General features: G+C 37.5%; 1 protein-coding gene across 2 annotated transcripts in view; it reads right to left on the bottom strand.

Moving 5' to 3' along the window:
- Nucleotides 1-386: 386 nt before the first annotated feature.
- Nucleotides 387-24,845, bottom strand: part of MROH2B (maestro heat like repeat family member 2B) — a 91,814-nt gene continuing 67,355 nt past the window's right edge. Inside the window, exons 31-42 of one of the 2 annotated variants that reach the window (XM_074202545.1) lie at nt 20,993-21,150; nt 15,101-15,227; nt 14,317-14,504; nt 11,779-11,919; nt 10,671-10,785; nt 9,957-10,103; nt 8,933-9,115; nt 5,962-6,117; nt 5,476-5,610; nt 4,753-4,855; nt 2,636-2,701; nt 387-1,274 (exon numbers count right to left, since the gene is read on the bottom strand). In XM_074202545.1, coding sequence (XP_074058646.1) covers nt 1,171-1,274; nt 2,636-2,701; nt 4,753-4,855; nt 5,476-5,610; nt 5,962-6,117; nt 8,933-9,115; nt 9,957-10,103; nt 10,671-10,785; nt 11,779-11,919; nt 14,317-14,504; nt 15,101-15,227; nt 20,993-21,150 — 1,623 coding nt within the window. In that variant the 3' untranslated portion in view covers nt 387-1,170. Of the gene's footprint in view, nt 1,275-2,635; nt 2,702-4,752; nt 4,856-5,475; nt 5,611-5,961; nt 6,118-8,932; nt 9,116-9,956; nt 10,104-10,670; nt 10,786-11,778; nt 11,920-14,316; nt 14,505-15,100; nt 15,228-20,992; nt 21,151-24,845 lie in introns of those variants that run through there. The other variant, XM_074202546.1, reaches the window with a different exon arrangement.

Here is a 24,845-nt window from a genome sequence, read left to right as displayed (position 1 = left end):
GAGTTTTACTTGGTCCACTGAAGGTTCTGGGAGGTCAAAATATTCCTAGATGCCCAATTAAGTGTGTACACTCTAGTAATACAAGTCTAAGAAGGACCTTAGGACAAAATAGGAAAGGAATCATCAATGATAAATGGTGAGGATTAGAGGAAAAATAATCTTGGAGGCATCAAAAAAGGTAAAAACAACACCCTCCAACCTACACCCCCCAAAAAATCCCTTACCAGGCTCTAGAATATAAAGAGGGCAGAAGTTTTGGGATGCAATTGAAAAGGAAGCCTATTAGACTGTCCTTGAGAACAGAGACTGTCTTTCCCTTGTGTGATACCCCCAATATTTAAAATGGCAATTGAAATGTGGTAGACGCTTAATAAATGCTTACTGAATGACTTTTAGATCAAAAAGTTTTTTTCATTGAAACAAGTGATAATTCTTAGCTTACAAATTACATCTGAGAAGAGAATGATGTGCCCAACTTGTTAGTCAGAAAGATGATGTGAGTTCAAATCCCATTACTTTACTAACCTTGGTCTAAAACAAATAAGCTTCACCTTGGAAAATTGCTTGATCTCTCTTGAGTCCCAGGCAAATCTGTTTTATTATGTCATAGTTTGTTGCTGTCTTAGAGGGAGCGTAGGGAGATCTCATGATGACAGAATCACAAATCCTTGAGCGACTGAAGAATTAGGGCAAATTAATGGTGATTGTAAGACTACTTGTTAAACGAGAGAGGTGTCCAGATTATGCTGCCTCCAGTGGGGACAAAGATGGAAGAGGAAAAGATAATGTATGGAGAATGATCACAACTTCCACTTGGGAGACTTAAGAACAATACTTTGATAATACAGAGTTTTCTGAAGTTTTCTGAAATTTGAACTTCCTGGGAGAAGGACAAATCTGACAAAAGCTTGTGGGAGAGGAGGTGTTACCAGGTGAGTCAAAGAAGTGACCCAGTAATGAAATGCTGGGGGGGGGGTGTGTGTGACACTAATCGTTCCAGACTTGGCATAGCTGTGCCTGAATCTGGAGAGAGAAATAGGCTCCCACTGGACAAAATCCCCAGTTCTGAAGTGCTAGTCCTTTCTTGGGCACAGCAAAATTATGAGGGATTGGGATGAAGATTAGATTCAGTCATATAAAAAGTCCAGTAGTTTATTTCCTGACAATTTATCAATGGTTGCCTTTTTCTCTACATCTTTTCAAGAAGGTCTGCATAGCAGCTTCAGCAGCTCTCTGGACACTGACACAGGGATCTTCCCTAAGTGCCTGGAGACCTGAAATAGAAGAAAAAGGAAAGGTCAATGAATGAGGAGACATTTAGAGGTCATAACTGTAGGGGCATCACAAAAGCAGATCCATCCAGTGCTGCCTTGCAGGGCCAACTCCCCTAACTCAGCTTATTAATGACAGTAATTCACATTTTTATAATTTTTTAAGCTTTGTGAAACATTTTTTCTCACAGCAACTCTTTTGAGGTAGGTATTGAAAGAGTGACCTCTATTTTATGGATGAGGAAACTAAAGCTCAAAAGTCATTCACCTATGGAGTATCAGAGATGAGATTCAAACTCAAATTCACAAACCCTTCCTTTCTCCTTTCAACTCTTCCTCCTTCCCTTCCTTTCTTCCTCCTCTACTTTGCCTTTTACCTTTCCTCCCTTCTTCCCTTCTTTTCACCCCCTTCCTTTTCTCTTTCTTTCCTCCCTCTTCTCACTTCCTCCCTTTCTTTTTCTTCTTCCTTCCTCTACCTCCTTTCCTTCTTTCCATTCCTCTCTTCCTCCCTTTTCTTCCCTCCTTTTCTCTCATTTTTTTCTATCTTCCCCTTTTTCCTCCCACCTTTATTTAAATTTTTTTTGCAGAAACATTTGCTAATGCTCCCTTCCTCCACCAACTAGAACCTTCCTTTAAAATAAAGAAGGTACAATGTAGCAAAATAAGCAAAACACTAAGAGTCTTAAGAAGACCTGCATTAATTGCATCATCGGTCTTGAGGAGTTAAGTTTTAACATTGTATTGATATGAGTTCAGATGCTTCAATATGGCTCTCCTTTACATTTTAGTGGTTACTATGTGATAGTCTTTCACATCATACTATCTCCCTGATAATTATTACAGTTCACAATGACTCACCACTTTTAGATTTGTAAAGCAGTAGTTATTTTATTTGTCCCTCACAGCTCTGAGAGATAGGTGTTCTTATTATCCCCATTCTACAGATGAGGAAAATAAGATCAGAGAGGTTAAGTGAATTGCTCAGAATCACAGAACTGTTAAATGTCCTACCTTTATGCATCACCTTATTTAAATTTGTAGGCTATGGTTGAAAGGATCCTCTGTTTATAGGTTTTGGGGAAGAGCCTTAGATCTCAGTAGTCTTATAGGAAATTAGAAAGTAGAAGTAGGTTGACAGTGACTCCTGGGAGCGGGGGTTGGGCGATTTACTCTTGGATTCTAATCTAAATTTAGAGTTCTTAAGAAACTTTACTCTCTAAGAATTCTCTAATTTTGATTCAAGTGCATCAAATATTACTATCTTTTACAGCTTCTATATTTACTCAGAGCTCAAGGAAGTATAATATTGCTTCCTTTTTTGAAAACAGCTTTGATCTAGGCAAAAAAGTATATTTGTTACATACATGCGTCCAATTGTTCTTGGTCCAGCATCTCCAAGAATTGAGGTGTCACATTCTGAATAATGGCATCTAAACTCAAGAGAAGGGAACATTAACTTCATTACAAGAGGAAACACATTTTAAAAGGGATAGTAACAGGGGAGGAAGAAGAAATGGATCTTATAAAAACCAGCTACAATACTGGTTATATGCATGGAAGGCAAATTTTCATTTTGTACTTCTCAAGGAGATGTGAGGATTAATGCTCTGGCTGTAATCACCCAAAAAATATTGAATGACTTCTTTATGTTCAGTTCTATGCTAGGTACCAGGGTGAATGGGGTGTGCTATCAAGAAGGGTAATAAAAGATCTCTGTTCTCAAAAGATGCCAGTTGAGTGAGGGAAGATTAGACTAATCCTTAGGAACAACCGAGTTTTAGCTAAAACCGTTATGGAAATTCAGATAAGGAAGAGATCAGTTTGAAGCAGTTTTTGTAAAGTTTTAGGTTTAATGGGGGAAAAAAACTAGAACTTGAATCCTAGAATTTTAGAACCATCAGAGACCTCCATAAAAGCATTCCCTACATCTCACAGAGAAGGAAGCTGAGATCAAAGTCATTTAAGCAATTTGTTCAAGATCAACAAATGGCAAGTGATTTTTAGAGAACCCAATCAGTTCATGAACTTTTATTAAGTGACTGTTATATGCCAGCACAGTGCTAAGAATACAGAGAAAGTTAAAAGATAGCTTCTGGTCCTGAGGAGCTCACATTCAAAAGGGTTGAAAGCATAAAGATGACTGCAAATTGTTTACAGGATAGAGATAATAAATAGGAGCATTTAGAAGAACCAGGAAAGCTTCTTACAGAACCTGGGACTTTCTGGGAAGTCTGGAAGTAAAGATGAAGAGAGAGAGCATTGCAGGCCTGGGTTTTTGCTGCTGAAAACACTAAGATTTGGGAATGAATTGTCTTGTTTGAGGAACAGCAAGGTGGTCAGTATCACTGGATCATAGAGTGTGTGCTATGAAGTAAGGTATAAGAAGATTAGAAGGGTTGAAAAGGGGGCAGGTTTTGATGAACTTTGAATGCCAGAGGATTTTATGTTGGATCCAGGAGGTGATAGGGATTGAATGATGCTTATTGGAATGGGGGTGACATGGTCAGACCTGTGCTTTGGGAAGATCAATTTTGACAGCTAAGTGAAGGATGGGCTAGAGTGGAGAGAGAGACTTGTGGTAAGGAGATCAATAGCAGACTATTTCAATAGTTCAGGTGTGAAGTGATGAGGATCTGTGCCAGGAGAGTGGCAATGTCAATGAAGAGAAGAGACTTCATAAGAAAGATGGACCTGGAAAAAATCAACAGGGCTTGGTAACAGATTGGATATGGGGGGTATGTGTGAATAGGTGAGGATGATACCTAGGTATCTTCCAGATACCCATTAGAGTGCTGTTGCCATAGTTAAGAGGGGGTGTCTTAAGAAGAAAGCCATTTTGGTTTGTAAGAGAGTTGAGTATGTGTGTACAACATGAATAAATTCAGAGAGATTGGAAGGAGTTTAGTATACCAGAAGAACAATGAAGAGATCAAGATTTAAGTTGAACTTGGAGTTCCCCACTTGGTAGAGAATAAGGACAAATATGTAAATTTGGGCTATTACATAAGAAACAAGACCCTTTGAGTAATAGCATTGTCAAATGATGGGTGGAAGGAACATTAGCACAGTCTTCATTTTGGTGTAGAAAAGCATTCCTAATCATTGGAACTGGTCCAAAGAGGAATGTTCTGCCTCATGGAGTTGTTCGTCATTGGGGATTTTCAAGCAAAGACAAGTCAACTGCTTGTCAGGTACATTGTGATAAAATGGCAATTCTTGTTTGAGGTTGGAGAAAGCTGTCTCTAGGTTTCCTTCCAAATTTAAGTTTCAGGGTTTCTCTGACAAATGGTACTTGCAAAGGGAAGCAGCCAGTATCACTTTATGGGGAAAGGAGATCTTGCCTATTTTTCTGGGGCAAGATCTCTTAATTACACTGGGGTTTTGCTAGGGCAGACAATGGGAAGGAAAGATTTAGAAAAGAAGGAAGAGAGGAAGGAGACATAAGTGGAGCATGAGAGTGACAGAGGAGACTTGACCTGACCTGTTAGTTTGGCTGCACCACTTCGGATACCTTCCCAGGAACTGCTGAAGTAGGCAAATGTGTGTGTGTGAAGGATCCACAGGAGGTCCTGGTTCTTCTTTGCCTAGAAGAAATAAATATTAAGCTGGTAGTATCTATAAGAGGAAGTAATTGACTCTCTTCCTCTCTCAAGTTCTACTAGCAAATATTTAAAGGGAATGAAAAAATAAGAGAACCCTTATATAGCCTTTATTTGTCACATCAAGTTCTTCACTACCTCTTGCCTCCCTGTCTTTCTAGTTTCCTTCCACTTTATTCCCCTCCACACATTCTAGGATGAGGCCGCATTCACATGGAGAATTATAAGACTATATGCTGCAGAGAAGGAAGTACCCTTCATTTGATATATATCTCCTCAGCTGGTAGTCTCCTCTAGCAGTGAAATCACAGGTGTTAGCCTATCCCTATACTGTCCTAAATTCAGTAGTGAAACCCTGGGGAGATAACATCCTAACTGAAGTTAGTATTCTTTAAGAGTGAAACAGTAGTGATGGCAAGGATGGAGAGAAGGGGATGACTATCTCTCATGACTGTTCTCATTGTAGTCAATGATTATCTATTTCATTTGCCATGCTGCAATTTTCCCAAATCATTCTGGAGAAGTATGTATCTTGTCCACCTAATGGGCCCTCTTTCCTTTCTTAGAACACAAATTATTTCTTGATAAACCTGCTCCTTACTCACCAACTTCATGCATAGATCTCTATAGAATTCCTTATTCTTTGGCATTTCCTGGCTGTCAACAAAACGATCTAATAGTGCATGTAAGTCTTGCACACCAAGAAATGGGATACAGGCAGTCAAGGCATCACGGCAGGCCTGGAAAACAAAGTTTCTCTCTTTATTCTTTGATTCCTAACAGAATATTTGAGCCCAACTGGGAGAGAATTTTGGGAAGCAATGGTTTCAGTAATAGGAAATCAGTGGCACCAGGAGTTTTATTGCCATTCATTGGTGCTTATACTAGTTGTAAAGATGGAAGAGGAAGCCCTGAACAAGATAGGGAGAGATCATAGATATTCGGGAAATGACTTTTAGATTCTGTGTCACTTGAGTGGCACCATCAGAGTTGGTTCTTCAGTTGAGCAGTGTAGGGGGGCCTGTGGGCTCTCTGTTCTTTCAGGGGAGAGGAGAATAAAGAGGGGTGAGTTTCTGTGCTATTTCACTTACCGTACCTATCTTTGGGTTGGGATCCCAGAGATGGAGAACAAATGAAATCATGCTCTTTTTAATTTCTTCAGTAAAAAACGTTTTCCACCTTTTTCCTGTTAGAGATGCCAGATCTTCAAATAAGGAGAATGCAGTCAGCCTCACATCATCCTGCTCCTGTAGCCACAAACACATCTAGGTAAGACTTTCAGCTCCTGGTCCCTCTTCATACCCATCTATACAATCTGCAAGGGAGGTACTAGTCTGGGGATTCTGACCCTTTTGTGTGAAGACCATAAATTCCCTTTCAGAATGTTTTCAAAAGCAAAAAAAAAGTACATAAGACTTACACATGAAGACAATTAGGTTGAAAAATACCTCCATTTTTTTTCTGTGTTTCTGTCTATCCTGTCCTGTCCTGATCTGTCCTGTTCTGTTCTGCCCTGTCTGTCTGCCTGTCTGCCTATCTATAGAAAATTCATGGACTCCAGGTTAAAAACTCCTGGAGTAGACAGGAATTGTTTCCTCCCCACATCCATAACTTTGCTTCATATGGATGTATAAAAACTGGATCTGGCTATTAGGGGTTGGGGAATGGTAGAAATGCGGGGTGGGAAGTGAGGTTTAAAAGGGAGATACAAGAGAAATAGGAAGCACAGTTTTTGCTTTTGAAGTACTAAGGAAAAACTTGATCATAATGATGGCATTCCATTGCCACAAGTGTAGCAAGATCTTGAACCTGAACTCTTGAATTCTCTGGGGTCTTTCTGATGTTGTGCTTGGTCCTGATTTAGCTGCTTTTACCATTACATTAAGGGGATCAAATGATCTAAACTGGTTGGCAAACAATCCTAAATAATCTTCAATAGGTGTCCAGAAACTCAGACAATGATTTGTGGGGGCTCAGTGAGAAAATAATTCATTCAATTAGACATCTGCTCCTTTCTAGAATGTGATTTTATGGATCTTCCTAAATTATAAATTATTCTTTGTTTTTTTGTGTAACATCACAGTCATTAGAACAATCTTTAACAGAATGAGGAATTTAGCAGAATAGGGGAAGGGCTTGTGTAGATCAAATTAGGATGCTTGTTTTGTTAGAAAAATTGTCTAGGTCAATCTACTGCACATAATTCTGCTTATTGTCTGCTTCCGTTGTCTGCTGATTTGCCTTCTTATTTATACCAAAATCAATTCCTGACTCAAGGTGATTTGCACAGCTGCCATTTTTGAGAAATCCTAGAGTACTAGGGCTATGGGTACTGGGGTAGGGACAGAGGGCATCATGTCTAGAAATTCAAAAAGAGTAATACAGTATCTATAATTTGAAAAGAAGGACAAATGATTCAAAATTACAGATCAATTTCAGAAGCTTAAGCAAGACAGTGCAAAATACAGGATGAAATAAATTTGGAAACTCTTTGAAGAAAGCAGCCTACCTGCATAACAAACAAAATGACTGTGAAAGCCCAAGGCCAATAAAAGAACTTAATTTTCTCGTATGGCAAATTGACAGCCTAGGGAGATCTAGGCTAAATGATAGGATATAATCTAGCTTGACTTCAATGAATCTTTAGATTCTTTCTCTTACAAGGATACTGAGGACATCTTTATTCTTGAGCACATAACTGCTTTGTAAATGCATGATTGACAGAAGGTCATACCCAGAGAATTATTATCAATGGATCAGTGTCAAATGAATGGGGAAGAGTATATAACAAGTAGTTCTCTGTAGGGGTCATTTCTGACCCTGGATTAAATTTGGTCATCAATTATATGTGTGAAAGAAGAAAAGAAGCATGCTCATTTATTTTGGAGAACACACTATCTTAGGTCTCTATTCTGGAGGATCTTGGTCAATTGGAGAGATAATTAAAAGCAAACAAAATGAAATTTATTGAGGCTACATAGTTTGGGGAAGAAAGTAGTTTCATGAATATAGACTGGAGGGCAGAACTGTGTAAGAACTGCAAATAATGATGGAAAGATCATAGATGGTTATGACTGATTGTAAATCAGGCTTAAAGAACACGAAATTAGGATGAAAAGGAATTCTTTCAATCTCTGTACAAGTAACCCTCTGATTGGCAGAGTGCTTGGAAGATGGCAGATACTTGCTGATTGATTGGAATTGTGAATTTTATCTTATGCATCGTTCAGTCCTACTCCATCTTTATCTAGATTATTTTGTCTATTTCTGGGCTACAGAACTAAAGACAGGCTTTGTGAATTTAGCAAGGGTTCAAAGGAGAACACTTGTTCTTCGGTATTTCCTGGCTGTCAACAAAATGATCTAATAGTGCATGTAAGTCTTGCACCAAGAAATGGGATACAGGCAATCAAGGCATCATGACAGGCCTGGAAAACAAAGTTTCTTGCTTTATTCTTTGATTCCTAACAATTAGAATATTTGAACCCAACTGGGAGAGAATTCTGGGATGCAATGGGATTCAGTAACAGGAAGGTTTGGTGCATGTAATGCTGGGGGAAACGAAAAGAATATGACACTTTTTAGCCTTTGAAGTAGGCAAATGATTTATACTTTTCAAATGCTTGTAATAAGGAGAGTGGTGATTAGCTGGTTTCCATTTCTACTGATACTAGCTAGGACAAGAGGAAGAAACAGGATTTGGGTAAGACAGATATATAATTTCCTGATGTTGGGAGAGGATAAACATTGGAATGGATTCCTGAGAGAAACTATTGAATCTTCTCCCCTGGTAGACTTTAAATATAGAAGGATTCTCGCCTGCCTGGGCTGATTCTGTGATATTGCCTGAAGGCAGGGACTTGGAGGAGTGAATATTTCTCCAGTGTTATGATCTGATGAAAACTTAGGAAGAGAAAGAGCTAGAATAAATTATAAGAAGGATGCCATTCATTACTCTGCCCTTCATCCTGCACTGAGCACCTCCAGGACCCTGTGTGAGGTGTCTCCACATTTGTCATCTCACTCTTTCTGGTAGAGGATTCCTGGATCTGAATCACTTACATCTTCAAAGAAGGTTCTTGTTTGGAGCACTATTTCTTTGAAGTAGAAGCTCACATCTCTGTCTGTGAGCAGTTCTAGGATTTTTTTCAATGCCTTCAAGCTTTCACAGATGACCTCTGTGCGAGTCAGATGGTAGAGACCCCTGATGACTGTTTCTAATAGCATCTGCTTATTCTTCTTTGCCTGTTGAGAAAAGAGGTCACTTAATGCTAACAACTGCCATAGAGTCAGGGACTATGGGGATTAGGGGGCAGGGGTCACATGGATTCACAAGCCTCCATTTCAGCATTTCATTAGCATTATCTTTACTTAATTTCTGGCAGCCAGCAGATGCATTTAAGAAAAACTAATAGTTTATTAAGCCATTCCTCAATTGATGGACATTCAAGTCAATTCCTAATTCTTTGCCATCACAGACAGAGCTGCTATGAATATTTTTGTACAGGTGATGTTTTTATCCTTTTGCATACTGCGGTATATATTATGTCATGGAACACTATTGTTCTATTAGAAACCAGGAGGGATGGGACTTCAGGGAAGCTTGGAAGGATTTGCACAAACTGATACTGAGCGAGATGAGCAGAACCAGAAGAACATTGTACACCCTAACAGCAATATGGGAGTGATGATCAAACCTTAATGGACGTGATCATACCAACAGGGCAACAGTCAAGCACAATTTTGGGATATCTGTGACAGAGAATGCCATCTGTATCCTGAGAAAGAATTGTGGAGTGAACAAAGACTAAAGACTATTACCTTTAATTTAAAAGAAAGTTATCTTATCATGTAATTCTACTATATCTCATATTTTCTAGTTCTTCCTTAAGGATATGATTTCTCTCTCACATCACGTTCAACTTAGATCAATGCATACCTGGAAACAATGTAAAGACTAAAATACTGCCTTCTGTGGGGATAGGGGGAGGGAAGCAAGATCAGGGGAAAAATTGTAAAATTCAAAATAAATAAAATCATTCAAAAATAATTAATAGTTCTCTTTAATTCTCATAGATTCTTTTACCTTTTGTGGTGATCCAATGGCCACATTCCCAAGCCCTCTGATTGCCATTTGTCTCAAGGTAGTATTGGTGTCCCAGGCACTTTGGTCTATTACAAATAGAGCTTCTTTTAGATTTCCCCGTTTCCAAAGAAGTGGCTCTTTCATGAGCTGAAATGAACATATTTATTATTAGTCTTAGAATTAGGTTTTATCTCCTTTTTTAGAAGAAAAGAAAGCAAAGGAGTCAACTAGCCCATAATTTAGAAATGGATTGTAATTACATTGGGGTATAGGAGAGAGAATAGTTGGGCCTGAGCGTATTGTCATGGGATTGAGGGTTCATATAGAATTCTTTCCAGAAACTTTTGTATTATGACAAGATTTACTAGTGTTAAAATCAGGAAGGCATGGCAGTAGATTTGCAGAACAGGAAGGCAACAAGAACTGCTGCCAAGAACTCCAATAAGGGCACCAACTTCTCTTCTCCTTCTGAGAGCATCTACTACACGGAAGAGATAAAAGCAGAAAAATCTAGATTTCTGGATTGGCAATAAGATGGCTCAAAATAGTTCAGCTTTGTGTTTTGGAGGGTGTAAAACCTGGAGAAGCAAGTGAGTTTTTTTTTTGTGACAGAAGAGCCCAACTTTGAAGAGTATGGATGTGTGTGTGTGTGTGTGTGTGTGTGTGTGTGTGTGTGTGTGTGTGAATGGCATGCTTTGAGTTGTGGGGTCTTGCCTCAGAGAAGAATGCTGTGCCTGTTATTCGGAAGGTCTCTGAGGATGAAGAAAGTGATGGAAACATGTACTCCATGATGTCGATCATAATCTCCTGTTGCCAGAAGGCTAAACTCCTAGAAAAGGCAAGGGCCACTTATTTACACAGAGAATGCATTTCTAAATAGCTAGGGCAGAACTTCTTAATTTAGGGTCCATGGATCCCTGAGAGGTTTGTGAATAGGCTTCAGGGGATGGTAATAAAGTGTATCTTTATTTTTTCCTAACTTCTGATGGAAATTTTTTATTTCCTTCAATTATTTAAAGACATTATTGTAAGGGTAGCTAGGTAGCACAGTGGATAGAACATTGGTCCTGGGGTCAGGAGGACCTGAATTTAAAATCTTGCCTCAGACACTTTACACTTACTAATTGTGTGACCTTAGACAAGACTTTTAATTCTGACTGCCTTGAAAAAAAACATTATTGTGAAGAAGAATCTATAAGGTGTCACCAGAATAGCAAGGGGACTTCGATTCAAAAATGGCTAAGGATCTCTGAGTTAGGGGAAGCATCAGATACCTTGGAATAGACAAACTTTCCATGAGAGTACCTTATGGAAAAGGAATTCCAGGCGTGGGATTTTTAAAAAGTTTTTGCAAGGCAGTGGGATTAAGTGACCTGCCCAAGGCCACACAGTTAGGTATATCAAATGTCTGAGATCGGATTTGAACTAAGGCCCTCCTGACTCCAGGGCTGGGGCTCTAGGTGTGGGTCTTCTAAATGACTTATCTTACAAAATTTAAACCAACTTTGTAAATAATTGCCCATAAGTAACAACTTTTTTTTTTCCTGGGTGGATAAATAGGTTTTTGACTATTAACTCTTAAGCTTTTCTGCTTCTTCCCACTCTTTCCATTAACCTACTGACATTTTTCTTTCTTGATCCTAAATGAGGCAACCAATTAAGAGTCCAAGTATAATAAGTTTTTCCTCCCTATTTTTATTCATTCATTTATTTAACATTTATCTAGCATCTAGTGCACATAAAGCAAAGTGGTGACAATAGAAATTTTATAATTGCTTCTTGTTTTTTCCCCAGCGCTAACCTTAGAGTATCTAACCATTACCTGGCCAGGGCACACACTCCTAGGTGGTTGGAATTGGGACTAGTCAGTAGATTCCATAAATTGTCTCCCTCTTCAGACTCTTTAGCCAGACCTTCTCTTATGGCTTGTTTCTGCACACATTTCAGAGTTATAGTTGCAAGCCTGAAGAAGACAGCCAGAAATAGAGAAATGAGTTGGCTTAGACTCAACTCTTTTCACAAATATAATTTATCATCCGGGATTAGGAAGTGATGTGTGGTAGAAAATACAACCAGACTGATCCAGATGGACCTGCTGAGATGAGAGGAGGCAGCAAATAACACCACAAGTTCTCACCAGCCTTAGAAGTCACCAAAGCTCCAAGGATGGAAAGAACAAAATATTATCTTTTTTTTTTTCCTTCCCTTGAAATTCTTGGTCAGTGAAATTTCGATGATCTGGAAAGTGGAAGAAAAACCAAATGCCAAGTGCTATTTCATGAAGAAAATCTTTTGTTGAATATTCCAAGTCCAAGTAAAAGAAAGGGCTGTGAGTGGGTAAGGGGAAAAGGAGAGAGAAGAGGTGAAAGCCAATTGTGATTTAATGATAATAAAGAGAAGAGGATGCTAAGCTCATCAAAACAAAAAAAAGGGAAACCAGCTGGATTTGCATTAAGCCTTGGGGGAGAGAAAGAAGGGAGACATTGTTCCATAGACTGGGTTGAGGAAAAAAAGGTCAGTGGTCATAGAAAAGGCAATTAAAAAGCAAATGGGTAGTTAAATGATTTGTAATTTATTATTTATCTCATATTATAGGTTACATTATTTTTTATTATATTTGGAGGCAACTAGGTAGTACTGTAGTTAGAATGCTAGGCATGGAGTCAGAAATACCTTAATTTACATCTGGTCTCAGACAATAGGTAGCTGTGTGACTCTAGGCAAATCCCTTAATCGCTGTTTGCTTCAGTTTCCTCATCTGTAAAATGGGGTTAATAAGAGCATACCTCTCCAGGTTGTTGTAAGGATCAGATGAAATATTATATGTAAAGTGCTTAGCATAGGGCTTAGCACAGAGAAGCTATTTTTGTTTATGTAGGATATAGTATTTCCTGTCAGTAATTAGTAAAGACAAATAATTACTAGAATTTATTCAATTAGAAGTATAAGGTAAAGAATGAAGCAAAATATCTTTATATATATACATATATACAAGCATATATGTGTTTATATATATTATATGCTATATATGTGTCATATATAATACATATTATATATATTACACAAGTTAGCATTATAATGAGGATAGAATGGTCATTAGGGCTTAACAGTGGAATGCAAACCTTGCTTGGGGATTATTCTCTCTTCCTGGGACACAATGAAATATCACAGTAAATCCTTGCAAGGAAATTTGAGCAGTATCAAATAACAGCGACTTCTGCAGACATGAAACAAATTCACTGGGTGATAGGGTTGTAGTATGATAGGTTTAGAGGTACAAAGGATCTTGGAGATCATCTAGTTTAACCTTGTTTTACAGATGAGAAAAAATGAAGGCCAAGAAATTTAAGGGACATACCCTGGAAACACATGGTAGCAAGTGGTAGAGATGGGATTTAAACTCAAGTGTTCTGATTCCATAACCAGTGCTATTACCATTTCTGGTCACAGAAGGAATGTACCACTGTCTCAAAAGGGTCAGACGCCTCTTAGTCTAGAAAGAACTGAGTCTTCTGGTGAATGAGCATTCCTGGGGGCGGGGTGGAATGGAAGGGAGCAATAACAGCCACTATCAAGGTTCCAGTTTATTGCAGAATCATATGCCTTATAGTCTTGGAGGAGAAACGAGGGTGCCCTGAGGAACAATGACTGTACTAGTTCATATGATCAGAGATAGTTATGCACTCTGTTTTCTTCCCCTTTAAAAATGCAGCACTTTTTAGTCATTTTCTCTTCTCTGCCAGGGTTCTACACAGCCAACCAGGTCTATGAAGAAAAATGATAGCCTGAGATCATCAAATCTGCATGAACTTAATACCAATTTATGAAGTGACTATTAGTACTAGACACTATGGAGACAAAGACATCCTAGCCTGAAAGCAGTCCCCAGGGTTACCATCTTGGTAGAGCTAGTGCAAACTATGCAGAGAATAGAATGGAGAAAGTAAATATGGAGTCAAGAAAACCAACTAGAAGATGACAACAGTTTAGGCAAGAGACAATGAGGTCCTGAATTCAACTGGTGGTTATGTGAGAGACCAGAGCGGGATAGATGGTAGAGATGGTGCATCATGCCTGCTAAATGAATAAACCCTTCTATTTGTTCTGTTCTCTGAGAGGGACAAGGCCATACCTTGGAAACAGCAGAGAACTTGTGTTTGAATCTAAGCTTTGCTATTTGTTGCCTATCTGACTTTGGGCCAGTCACTAAGCCTCTATTTCCTCATCCTTAAAATGAGGAGGTTGGATGAGCTAGATAATTCATATCTAAAATCCCTTCCAGCTCTTAATCTCATGGTTCTATGACAGCAATAACAGAAGCTCCCCCCCCCCCCCACCTTGCCACATATGTATTATTTACCTGCAGGGATTCCCTTCCTGAGGTCTCTGTTCCTCCTGTAAGACCCTTCTTCTCTCATTCAGGGTTGGAGTTGGTATCTTCTCACCTAATGTGTAGCTAATGAGCTTCAAGAGCAGATAGAAAATCTCAGCGTAGTAATCCTTGATAGAGATGCCTGTTGATACCACCTCAAATATAGCACAGGCAATCTAAGGGGAGAGAAAGAATCCCTTTGACAAGATGTGGGTGAGTTCTCCTGGGGAATTCTGAGGAAAGCAACAACAAATATTATTGAGGTTCCTACTTATCAAGTAGGACACTTGGACACTTTGGACACTTGGACACTTTCTGAATTAATCTTCAGACCTCCTAATATCCTTCATGATCATTTTGTGCTGAAAACACTTAATTTTGATTTTTTTCTTCTGAAAATGGTCTAATCAATACCAGGGGTTCTTCCCATTCCTTGAAATTTTGAAAAAGGAAGGAGTTTTGATGTTGCTATCCTTGTTATCATTGTTGGTTGGTTGGTTGGTTGTTTTTATAGTGTTCTAAACAAAGCAGAAATCACAAGTTTTTTTTTTTGTTCTGATGGAGAATTCGGCATCTCAATTTGAATTACAAGGGGCCTTTTCCCAAGTGAATCACTCACAGATAGTATTATTGCTACATTTGTTCCATAGATGCTGAAATTGGATCAGCACTCAAACAAGGGTATGAATAACAACAAACTTTAAGTAGACAAGTTTGAGGAGCTGATTGAACTTGGACACTAATTCAACTTAAAGGTGGTAATCTAACTTACTGCAGTGGTCTCTGAATCCGCTACATCATTCTCCAGTCCATTCTCCAGTTTTTCCATTAAGGTCTTTATAAGCTGGATGTTGGGGGAACTATCCTCAGCCAGTGCCTTCCACAGAGCTTTCATGTCCCTAGAATTGTGAGGAAATGGAAAATGCATAAGGTAACTCCTGAGTACCATAAAACCTACCATCAAGCTACTGATTACATTTTTAAATTAAATATTTTTAAATTATTAAGTTATTTTTCATTTTTTTATTTCCTTCCCTCTTTCCCCAGGGGAAGGGGAAGAAAAATCAAACACTTGAACATAACAAACATAATTCAATGTTGGTTAGCGTATGCCTTATTTCATATATTAGTTTATCACTTCTCTGTTAGCAGGTAGCTAGTACTCATCATTGGTCTTCTGACATTAGGATTAATTTTTGCATTAATTAGAATTCATAAGCCTTTAAAATATTTTGATTTTGTAGTAATTCTCCTGCTTCTGCTCACTTTACTTTGCTATACTTCATATAAAACTTTCCAGGTTCATCTTTAATTTCTTATAGATAATAGTATTCTGTCACATGCACACACACACACACACACACACACACACACATACATACAGAGTCAATCTTCAACTTTCTTAGGGGTAATATTCCTAAAAAATGGCACAAAAGAAAAAAAAATACAAATGTTGATTGAATCTATAGGAAATAGGGGGTTAAGTTCCTATAACCAGAAAGAACTATAATCTTTCACTATTCTTATAACAAAATATTAATTCTGGTAATATATAATTTTTCTTAACAAAGTAACCATGGACTAGCCATAAGATGCAGTATACAAAATAAAACTTGTAACATGCAAAGTATTTTTTCTTAAAAGTAATTCCCTAGAATTCTGTGACTTTTTGTGTGAAATTTTCAATATTCACTTTTCATTATACATGAAATCTATAGTATCATAAATACTGTACAACAAATAAAATTCTTAAAACTAAAGAAACCATTTTTAAACCTGAATCTTACCTTTTTTGGTGCCAGGTGAGGGCATTGTACTATATTTCTGTAAACTTCTCTACCTTGGTCACCTCTGAAAACCAAGGAAGAGGTTGCTGGGACTTTAATTGTTGCTTTTGGAAGATGTTGAGACTGGTGAGATCTTGACATTACCTTAGATACTAAAAGATTTATACTACACTTTGGGTACATGATTGCAACTCAAAATTTGAGTTTTAAAGCAAACAATGAAAATATGCAACAAATGTACAGGGAGCTCCTTACTCTAAAACAGTAAAGCATATCAGCCACTTAATAAACTTCCACACTTAACATTGCTCATATTTTTTCTGACTAGTCACAAATGTGCATAGTTGCCAACATAAAAATGAAAATGAGGTTACTAATGAAATCACATAAATGCTTAAAGTTACAAAAGTTAAATGTGTGAATGTTGAAGACTGATATCATAATTTGTTCAATCATTCCCCACTTTGACTGGCCCCCTCCTTCTTTTCCAGTTCTTTGACATAACAAAAAGAGCTTCTATAAGATGTTTTCATGAAGATAGTACCTTTTCTTCTTTGATTTTCTTATGTGCCAGCCCAGTCATTTTATCACCCAGGCAAAGGGTATATATAATTTATTAGTGAGGAAGAGATGGAACATGCTTTTCACATAGGAGATATTGAGGATTTTTATTTAACCACCCAGAGTGTTCCCAAGGATTATCATTTATTAACAAGAGATGATTAGGTTTATATGTCCATCCTTGAGGAACAATTATCAGTTATTAACCGCTTACTGCAAATCTTTAACTGGATTTCCCTTAGGTATCTTAAAATTAACATGTCAAAAATAGAATGAACTGTTTTTCTCCTCAGACCTTCATCTCTTCCTTACTTTCCTCTCAGTCTCTGGGCTATCTTTGATTTCATCTCTTACCTCATAGACCTAATGTTCCCCAATTTTTTCATTTCTATCTTTGCAACATCTCTCATATATGTCCCCTTCTTTCCACTCATGTGGCCACCTCCATAATTTAGGCCCTCATTACCCTTCAAGATTATTGCAATAGATTTTTAACTTTTAATTACTGATATAATAATTGTAGGATGATCTTTTCCCATTCTGAATCTATCTTCCACTAAGTTATCAAGGTGATTTTTTAAAAAGAGTATCATTTAACCATTTTGGCCATGTCACTACCCATTCAATGAACTCCAGTGACTACTTTTCAATAACTTCAAAATCAAATATAAACTCCTCTATTTGATATTTAAAGATCTTTATAAACTGGATCCTCCCTCTTTCCAGTCCTCTTACTTCTCTTATGAACTTATGATATAGTTATATTGATCTGCTATTTTTTAGCCTTTTAACATTTTATTTGTTTTTATATACAACAGTAATATGTACCTATCAGTTTTTAATAAGGTTTTGAATTTTAAAATTCCCCCTCCCTTCCCCCCCAGAAGGCTGTCTGATAGTCTCTACATTGTTTCCATGCTATACATTGATGTAAAATAAATGTGTTATAAGAGAAAACATAAGAATAAACATGCCCCCTCTCCCAGAAGATGAGAAACCTCAAGAATAGAGAGAGAAAAAAATTGTACTTTAGTCTTTATTCAGATTCAAATGGCTCTGTCTCTGGGGTGAGTTGATTTCTTTATCATAAGTCCACCAGAGAAGTTGCTTCAATATTTTTCTCACAGTTGGTATTACTAGCTGTCCCTCCACTCTATTCCTCCCCATGCTCATTTATTCTATTTTTCTCTCTCCTTTCATCCTGGCCCTGTCCAAAAGTGTGTTGAAACTGAGTACCCTCTCCCTTGATCTTCCCTTTCTTCTATCACCTTTTTCCCCTTTCCCTCCCCCCATTCCTACTTATCCCATCTCTTTCTTCTCATTTTTCTCTAGGGTAAGATAGATTTCCTCACCCTATTAAGTGTGTATGTTATTTCCTGTCTGAGCCATTTCCGATGAGAATGAAGGCTCACTCATTACCCCTTGCCTTCACCCTTTTCCATTCCATTGAAAAAGCTTCTTCTTGACTCATGTGAAATTTCGTAGTTTCTTCTTCATCTCCTTTTTCTTCCTCCCAGTACTTTCTTTTATTACTCCATCACTCCATCACTTCCATTTATGACTCCATCATTTTACTATATGATACCATTATATTCCACTCCTTCCTATGCCCTATCTATTTATGCTCCTTCTAACAGCTCTTATAAATGAGAAAGTTCATATGAGTCACCAGTATCTTCTTCCCATGCAGGAATACAAACAGTTCAACATCATTAAGTTCCTCATATTTAGTCCTTCTCTTCCACTCCCTCTATGGTTCACTAGAGTCCTGTACTTGGAGATCAAACTTTCTTTTCAGCTCTGGTTGTTTCAGTAGGAAAGTTTGAAAGTCCCCTGTTTCATCGAAAGTCCATTTTTTCCCCTGAAAGAGGATGTTCAGTTTGCTGAGTAGTTCATTCTCAGTTGTAAACCAAGATGTTTTGCCTTCTGGACTATCATATTCCAATCCCTACAAGCCCTTAATGTAGATGCTGCCAGATCCTGTGTAATCCTGACTATGGAACCTTGGTAGTTGACTTGTTTGTTTCTGGCAGTTTTTAGAATTTTCTCTTTGATTTGGGAGTTTTGGAATTTGGCTATAATATTTCTGGAAGTTTTTCTTTTGGGATCTCTTTCAGGAGGTGACCAGTGAATTCTCTTGATTTCTATTTTACCCTCTGCTTCTAGGATCTCAGGGCAATTTTGCTGTATTATTTCTTGAAAAATGAAGTCTAGGCTCTTTTCCTGGTTGTGACTTTCAGGTAGCCCAATAATTTTTAAATTATTTCTTCTGGATCTGTTTTCAAGGTCAGTTGTTTTCCCAAAGAGATATTTCACATTTTCTTCTAATTTTTGCCTTTTTTTTTGGGAGAGTCTTCTTTCTTCTTGATTTCTTGCAAAATCATCATCTTTTAACACATTATTTTCTTTAGTATTTTTTTTTAGGTTTTTGCAAGGCAAAGGGGGTTAAGTGACTTGCCCAAGGCCACACAGCTAGGTAATTATTAAGTGTCTGAGACCAGATTTAAACCCAGGAACTCCTGACTCCAGGGCCGGTGCTTTATCCACCATGCCACCTAGCCACCCCCTTAATTGCTTTTCAAAGTCTTTTTTGAGCTCATCTATAGTCTGAACCCATTTTCTATTTCTCTTCAGGTTTTGGATACAGAAGCTTCGATTTTGTCATCATTTCAGTATGTGTTTTGATCTTCCATGGGACTAAAATGATTCTCTATGGTCAGATTCTTCTTTTTCCTGTTGTTTACTCATTTCCTCAACCCAAGGCTAATTTGCAGCACTTCCAAGATTTGGGTCTTTTTTTGGGGGGGGGACACCCCACTGGGACCTTTATTTCTCCAAGGTCTTATGCTCTCTTGCCTGTGCTTTGATATGTAGATGTCCCTGTACTTCCCTCTGCCCTAGGGCTATAAGGAGGGATCCAGCTAGCTTAGTATGGAAGCCCAAACTGCAACCTGGATCTGAGTGTAGTCTTGCAGCAGAGTTCTACCCCGAGAGAGAGCAGAGAAATCTCTGCAGACTTCCCTTACTGTCTCTGGGGGGGTGCAGGCTGCTTTCTCCAGATTCTCACTGCAGATTCTGCAGCAGGTTCTCCTCACTTCACACTCATTCGGGTATAGCAGTGTTCTCTACCCACCCCTTCAAGCTGTTGCCGGTGATCTCTAGGCTGTGCTGTGCTGTGCTCTGCTATGCTGCACTGCAGCTGTAGCTTTTTTCCAACCCCTGGTCCTGGTGAAACACACATTTCCCATGGAATTTCTAACTTATCTTGGACTGGGAAAAATGTATCACTCAGTCTTTCTGTGGGTTCTGCCCCTCTAAATTTTGGCTAGAGTTATCATTTATTTGTTTTTTGGACTTTGTGGGGGGAAGGAGTTCCCAGGAAATGCAGCCTTCAATCCTCTATCTTGACTTTGCTCCTCCCCCACCTCTGCTTTTTCTCAAGCATAATTCTCCTTTTCTTATCTTCCTGCTTTTATATTAGTTATCTATAAAATTTTTGGAATATTTTGCCCCATCTTGTCTGTCTCCTGGTTTCCTGCCTTCCTCCCCCCACCCAGCTGCAGGAAGCCTTTTTCCTAACTGCTAGTGCCTTTCCTTTCTGATTACCTTTCATTTACTTTCTTTTTAGCTTTTATATAATTACCTATTTAGATGCTCTCCACTTCAGTTTTTGTTTTTGTTTTCATTTATGTCTTAGCCATTTAGTATAATCACTGGCACATAGTGAACTCTTTAATAGATTCTTGATTATATTTTTGGGGTGGCAAGGATGCCACCCACAGTTCAAGGTATAGAAATACAAATCCATCTCAAAACAAGAACTTCCTAACAATTAAAAATTCACTCAGTTCCCAACTGTTCAAAAGTGGCATGGACTGCCTTAGGAGGCAGTCAGTTCTCCATCATTGGAAGTCTTCAGGAGGCGGCTGGATGGTCATCTGTTTGACCATGTTGTGGAAGACTTCAGGAAGGAGTTGGACTAGATGAATCATGAGGTCACTCCTAACCTTAAGATTTTATGACAAAAATCTTTATCAAATATGGCACTAAGAAAGAGAAGGAACACATACTGCTAATGATCAATCTCAGCATGCATTTTTTACATTAAATCATATCTCATCTTATAAGAATATATATGAATTCTCTCAGAAAAGTATTATCTGCTGCAAATAATTTAGATGAAATATTTTAATAACTGAAAAGATTCCCCATATTTTGTCTATTGTTGTTTGTCTTTTCTCAAATTTTTTTTTTTTATCCTGGGGAGATAGATGTCCCTTATTAGGTCAGAAGACCAGATGTTAATTAGGACCTACCTGTCAAAGGGTAGAGGCTTTTTCAGGAGACTGCAAACAACTGTGTCAAGGTGGAAATTTGCTATCTGAGTGATAGCCTGTAGAATAAAATTGAAGTTTTGTTCCTTAAGTCTGAGGATGGGCATGTGTTGATAAATTAAGCTCAAGATATTCACCAACTGCAAGGAAAACAAATTAAAATATTTACCACTTTTTATAGGTGTAATTTTTACATCTGAACAATGAAAAATTTCTGGGCTTCTGAAGGAACCATCCTAATGAATAATAATTATTCATACATATGGTAGGTTTATTTTTCAGTCGTGGACCTTCTTCCTGAATCAACAGTGTGCATATCAAAGATACCTGAAATAATAGTCACTGAGATTATGACCCACCCCAAACTCCACCATTCTTTCCAAGATTCTTGAATATAAACTCACTTTACTGTAACATTCTTGTTGAATCATCTCTGCTGCATGTGATTTATAGTTGGCTTTGGAAGATAGCCATTATGCCATGCTTATCATTGGTTTTTTTTTTTTTTTGGTCATTTCCATCTCCAAACTGGATGTGAGATAATAATCTTAGGGGGCTTGTCTACCCCCCAGTTTCTTACCTTTTTACTTTACCTCTTCAACATTTCTTTTTAGTTCCAACTAAGGGAAACATCTTTAAGGATCTTAAAGCTTGAGATTGATTTGCAGATTATGCCTTATCTTTAAATAATAATTATTGCTTATTTTATGTATGCATATAGCTGGGAATTGGAGATAGTTTCTATTTAATTTTTCCAATTAAATGTTATTAAAGGTTTTCAACCTCCATCCACATACATAAGCATATTTATAAGTTACATAATTTCCTTCCACCCTCCCTTCCCAGACCCACCCCTTAATGGCGAACTGTCTGTTGAATATTTTACATATACATATGTGTTTAACATGTTAACAGATTAGTCATCTTCTGTATGAGGAATTAGAACTAAGAGAAAAGAAAGAACACCATGAGATAGGAAAGAAAAACATAAGAGAAAATTTTAACAAGTGAAAGTAGTATTCATTCAGATTCTGTAGGTATTTGTTTTGTTTTGTTATTCTTCCTTTGAATGTGGAAAGCATTGTCCATAACAGGTTTCCCAGGGTTCATCAAATCACAATGTTATTAATGTGTGTAATGTCCTCTTGGTTCTCTTCCCTTCATTCAGTATCAGTTCTTGTAGTTCTTTCCATGCTTCTCTAGAAGCATGGTTTCTTACAGAACATCTGTACTCCAAACATTCATGTACCATATTTTTTTCAGCCATTCCCCAACTGATGCTATGAATATTTTGGAACATGTGAGACTTTTCCCATTTTTTTATGATTTCTTCTGGATATAGGCCTAATATATGTATTGCTGGGCCAAAGGGTATGATCAATTTTATTGCTGTTTGGGCATAGGTTCATATTGCTCTCTAGAAAGTTCACAATTCCACCAATAGTGCATTAATGTCCCAATCCAGCCATAACCTCTCCAACGATTATCATTTTCACTTTTTATCATCTTAGCCAATCTGATAGTTGTGAGATAGTACTTCATAGTTGTTTTAATTTGCATTTATCTAATTAGTAATGATTTGGAGCATTTTTTCATATGATTATGTATAGCTTGAATTTCTTCATTTGAAAACTGCCTGGTCATATCCTTTGGCCATTTTATCAATTGGAGAATGACTTGTAACCTTTTAAATTTGATTCTCTATATATTTTAGAAATGAGAGTTTTATTAGAACCCCTAGCTGTGAAAATTGTTTCTCAGCTTTCCATTTTCCTTCTAATCTTGGCAGCATTGTTTTATTAGTGTAAAACTTTTTAAATTTAATATAGTCAAAATCATACATTTTGCAATTTAGAGTGTACTCTACTTCTTGTTTAGTCATAAATTTCTCCCCTTTCCATGTATTTTTTGATCTATAAATTGATCTATGATATCACCTTTTATGCCTTAAATCCTGTACCCATTTTAACCTTATTTGGTATAGGGTATGAGATATGGGTCTATGCCTATTTTTTCCATGCTCTTTCCCAGTTTTTCCAACAATTTTCTCAAATAGTGAGTTCTTATCCCAGAAACTAATGTCTGGGTTTGTCAGAGAGTAGATTACTGTAGCCATTTACTATTGTTTCTTTTAAATCTATCCTAATCCATTGATCCATACTTTATTTCTTAACCAGTACCAGGCAGTTTTGATAACTACTGCTTTATAGTATGGTTTTGGTTCTGGTAGAGTAAGATCACCTTCCTTCACATTTTTTTCATCAGTTCCTGTGATATTCTTGACCATTGTTGCTCCATATGAATTTTGTTAACTATTTTACCAAGCAAGGAAAAATAGCATTTGTAGTTTGTTGAAATGTCACTGAATAAATAATTTAATTTGGGTATAATTGTCATTTTTTTTTTTATTAAATTGACTTGACATAATCATAAGCAACTGACATATTTTGGAGATAGTTTCTACTGTCAAGAAAAAGTCCTCAGTGTCTGGTATTATGAGCTTCTGAAGGATGTCAAAATCACATCTCTTAAATAGTGTTATTTTCTCTTTGACATGGAGGAAAGGAACTCATGAGAAGTAGGTTGTACATAGAGCTATAAGGGTGAGAAGAGCTGGTTCACAATTTGAGTGAATTACTGAGAGAGATAGAGGAAGTTGCCACCACTGCCATGAATCACTAGAAGAAATATGATAGCTTTCTGGTTTGCCAGTTCTTGGAATTCTCTGTCCTGTTCCAGACTCATTCTCCAGCTGTAAACAGACTTCTGTTATTTCTTTTAGGTCAACAAGTAGCTGCTTTGGTATTCTGAATAAGGAGTACCAATCACCACCACTCTTCATTCTCTGCCTTTATTGAATGACCTTTCACTTGATGACAGAGAATAAGATACTGCTTCTTCCAAAAAGATCTAGCTCCTTGGAAGGTATATAGTAGCCTCCCTAACCCATTCTGTGTCTACGTTTTTCTCCTCTTCTTGATTTTCCTTTGAAACCTCAGGAAAACTCAGAATTTCTTGACTGGGAAACTGAGTTATCCTGTCAGAAGAAGACCAGCAGTGATGACCCAAAACATCTTCCTGTGTGCCCATTCCCCCCTTAGCTTCCAGTTTCCTGGGGGTAGGGTGCAAGTCTTCTGTTTCTATCCCTAATATAAATCAATGCAAGGCTCCTTGTTCCCTTCTCCCAGTGCCTGGTACTAGTAGATCCAGGTTAAGAACCCCCTAAAACTTTACCAGACTACTGATTTGGGGAAGGGTGTTTAATCCTTCCAAGGTTCCATTAAGGTATCTAATTCTATCCAGGACTCCAGAGAACCTAATCTGTCTCTTTCTCCTCATCTGTCCTTCATTTTATATTTTTATTTAATCAAGTTAACTTTCTTTACTATCTTGTGAGTTCTGTATTTCCTTGTATTGGACATTGGTGTTCCGAACCTTTATAAATCTGCATTAAGACATTCTTCATGAAAGTACAAAGTAAAAACTAGGCATATCTCAAAAGGTTACACTGCATAGCAAGATAAACTCAAAATGATTTAGATAGGTATTTAGACATAAAAGGGTTACAGAAGAAGCAGGTCAGAGGAAATTTTCTTTTAGAAACATAGAAAGGGGAAAAGCTCATGACTAGATATAAGGAAGTTCATAAGAAGCCAAAAGGATAATTTTGATACATCAAAAAAGGTTTTCCACAAGAAAAACCAATGAAGATAAAATCCAAAGAAAATCAGAAAACTGGGGAAAAAAATTAAAGCAAGTTTTTCTGATAAAGTCTTATTTCTCCAATACAGAGGGAATTGAGTCAAATTTTCAAGAATAAGTCACTTCCAATTAA

Source organism: Macrotis lagotis, chromosome X (assembly GCF_037893015.1).
Source record: "Macrotis lagotis isolate mMagLag1 chromosome X, bilby.v1.9.chrom.fasta, whole genome shotgun sequence".
In the NCBI taxonomy this organism is placed as follows: Eukaryota; Metazoa; Chordata; class Mammalia; order Peramelemorphia; family Peramelidae; genus Macrotis; species Macrotis lagotis.
Note: the sequence above shows the minus strand (reverse complement) of the source record. Positions and strands in the feature narration are given on the sequence as shown.